The 1,149-nt window shown below is 39.4% G+C and overlaps 1 protein-coding gene across 1 annotated transcript; it reads left to right on the forward strand.

The window, feature by feature from the left end:
• Positions 1-133: 133 nt before the first annotated feature.
• Positions 134-1,142, forward strand: LOC130507838 (putative F-box protein At5g62660; the record flags this gene model as incomplete). The annotated part of the gene is made up of 1 exon (XM_057002474.1): positions 134-1,142. A coding segment is annotated over exon 1 (900 nt), but the record flags the coding sequence as incomplete, so codon positions are not given.
• Positions 1,143-1,149: the final 7 nt, after the last annotated feature.

Here is a 1,149-nt window from a genome sequence, read left to right on the forward strand (position 1 = left end):
TGCCTTCTTATACAAGAAATTATATAGGTTAAAAAGTGAGCCCATCAACCCATGCCAAATCAATAAGCCTAGCTAAAATTTACGTTAAATTATTTCATCAACCCTCGAGAGTAATTAGAAAAAAAGAATCCGATTCTACAAAGATCTCTTCAGACCCTAGTTGGTGAACCTTAACTCTGTCTAGTCTTCCTCTGTTCTGTCTTTTAAAATCTCTCTATTGAGTTAGACATAGTCACATAGCTATGGTTAAGTATCTGTCTCTGAGTTCGGCTAGAAGAAGAAACGACTTCGTGGCAGCGCCAGAGATTTCTTTTGATCTCATGATTGAAATCCTGAGTAGATTGCCTGTTAAATCGCTTATGAGGTTCAAGTGTGTCTCAAAGCTCTGGTCTTCTCTGATCCGTTCTCGATATTTTAGCAACCTTTATCTCAAGGTCGCATCATCTCCATCGCGACTGATGCGACCACTTGGTGTATACATGAGTTTGAATTTGAGTTTGACTTCGGATGGACACTACAATTGTGATTCGATGGAGTTTTGCCGCAACACTGAAAAGTTTGAACTGCTATCCTTAAGGTTATCTTTGTCGTCTAGTAATAGTGATGAATCATCGTTAGAACAAGATTTGACTTTCCCAGGGATGGGAGGATACAATATGGTATCTCTTCGCGGTTTGATTTTATACACTGTTTGCAGAAAAGCATGTATCTATAATCCCTCCACTAGACAAAGCTTAACCTTACCCGCAGTCAAATCCAACATTTTTGCTCAGCAAGAACGTAATAAGCATGTCTTCTACTTTTTCGGACATGATCATGTTCATGATCAATACAAAATAGTCTGCAATGTTGTGGTAATCTCGCGAGATTACAAGAAGATAATAACCAACGAGTTTTGGGTCTTTGTACTGGAACCCAGAGGTTTTTGGAAAAGAATCGAGTATGATGATCAACCTCACCTTCCAACAAAACAAGGACTCTGCATCAACGGAGTTATATATTATCTGGCTTCCAATCCTACATGTCATGTTTACTGTTTTGACGTTAGGTCCGAAGAGTTCCGTGTGATCCAAGCACCCCATTCAGAGTATCAGCATTGTAAGTCCTTGGGTTTCATAGAGCACGGTGGAAAACCAGCAATCTTTGATT

This window comes from Raphanus sativus, unplaced genomic scaffold (genome assembly GCF_000801105.2).
Source record: "Raphanus sativus cultivar WK10039 unplaced genomic scaffold, ASM80110v3 Scaffold6387, whole genome shotgun sequence".
In the NCBI taxonomy this organism is placed as follows: domain Eukaryota; kingdom Viridiplantae; phylum Streptophyta; class Magnoliopsida; order Brassicales; family Brassicaceae; genus Raphanus; species Raphanus sativus.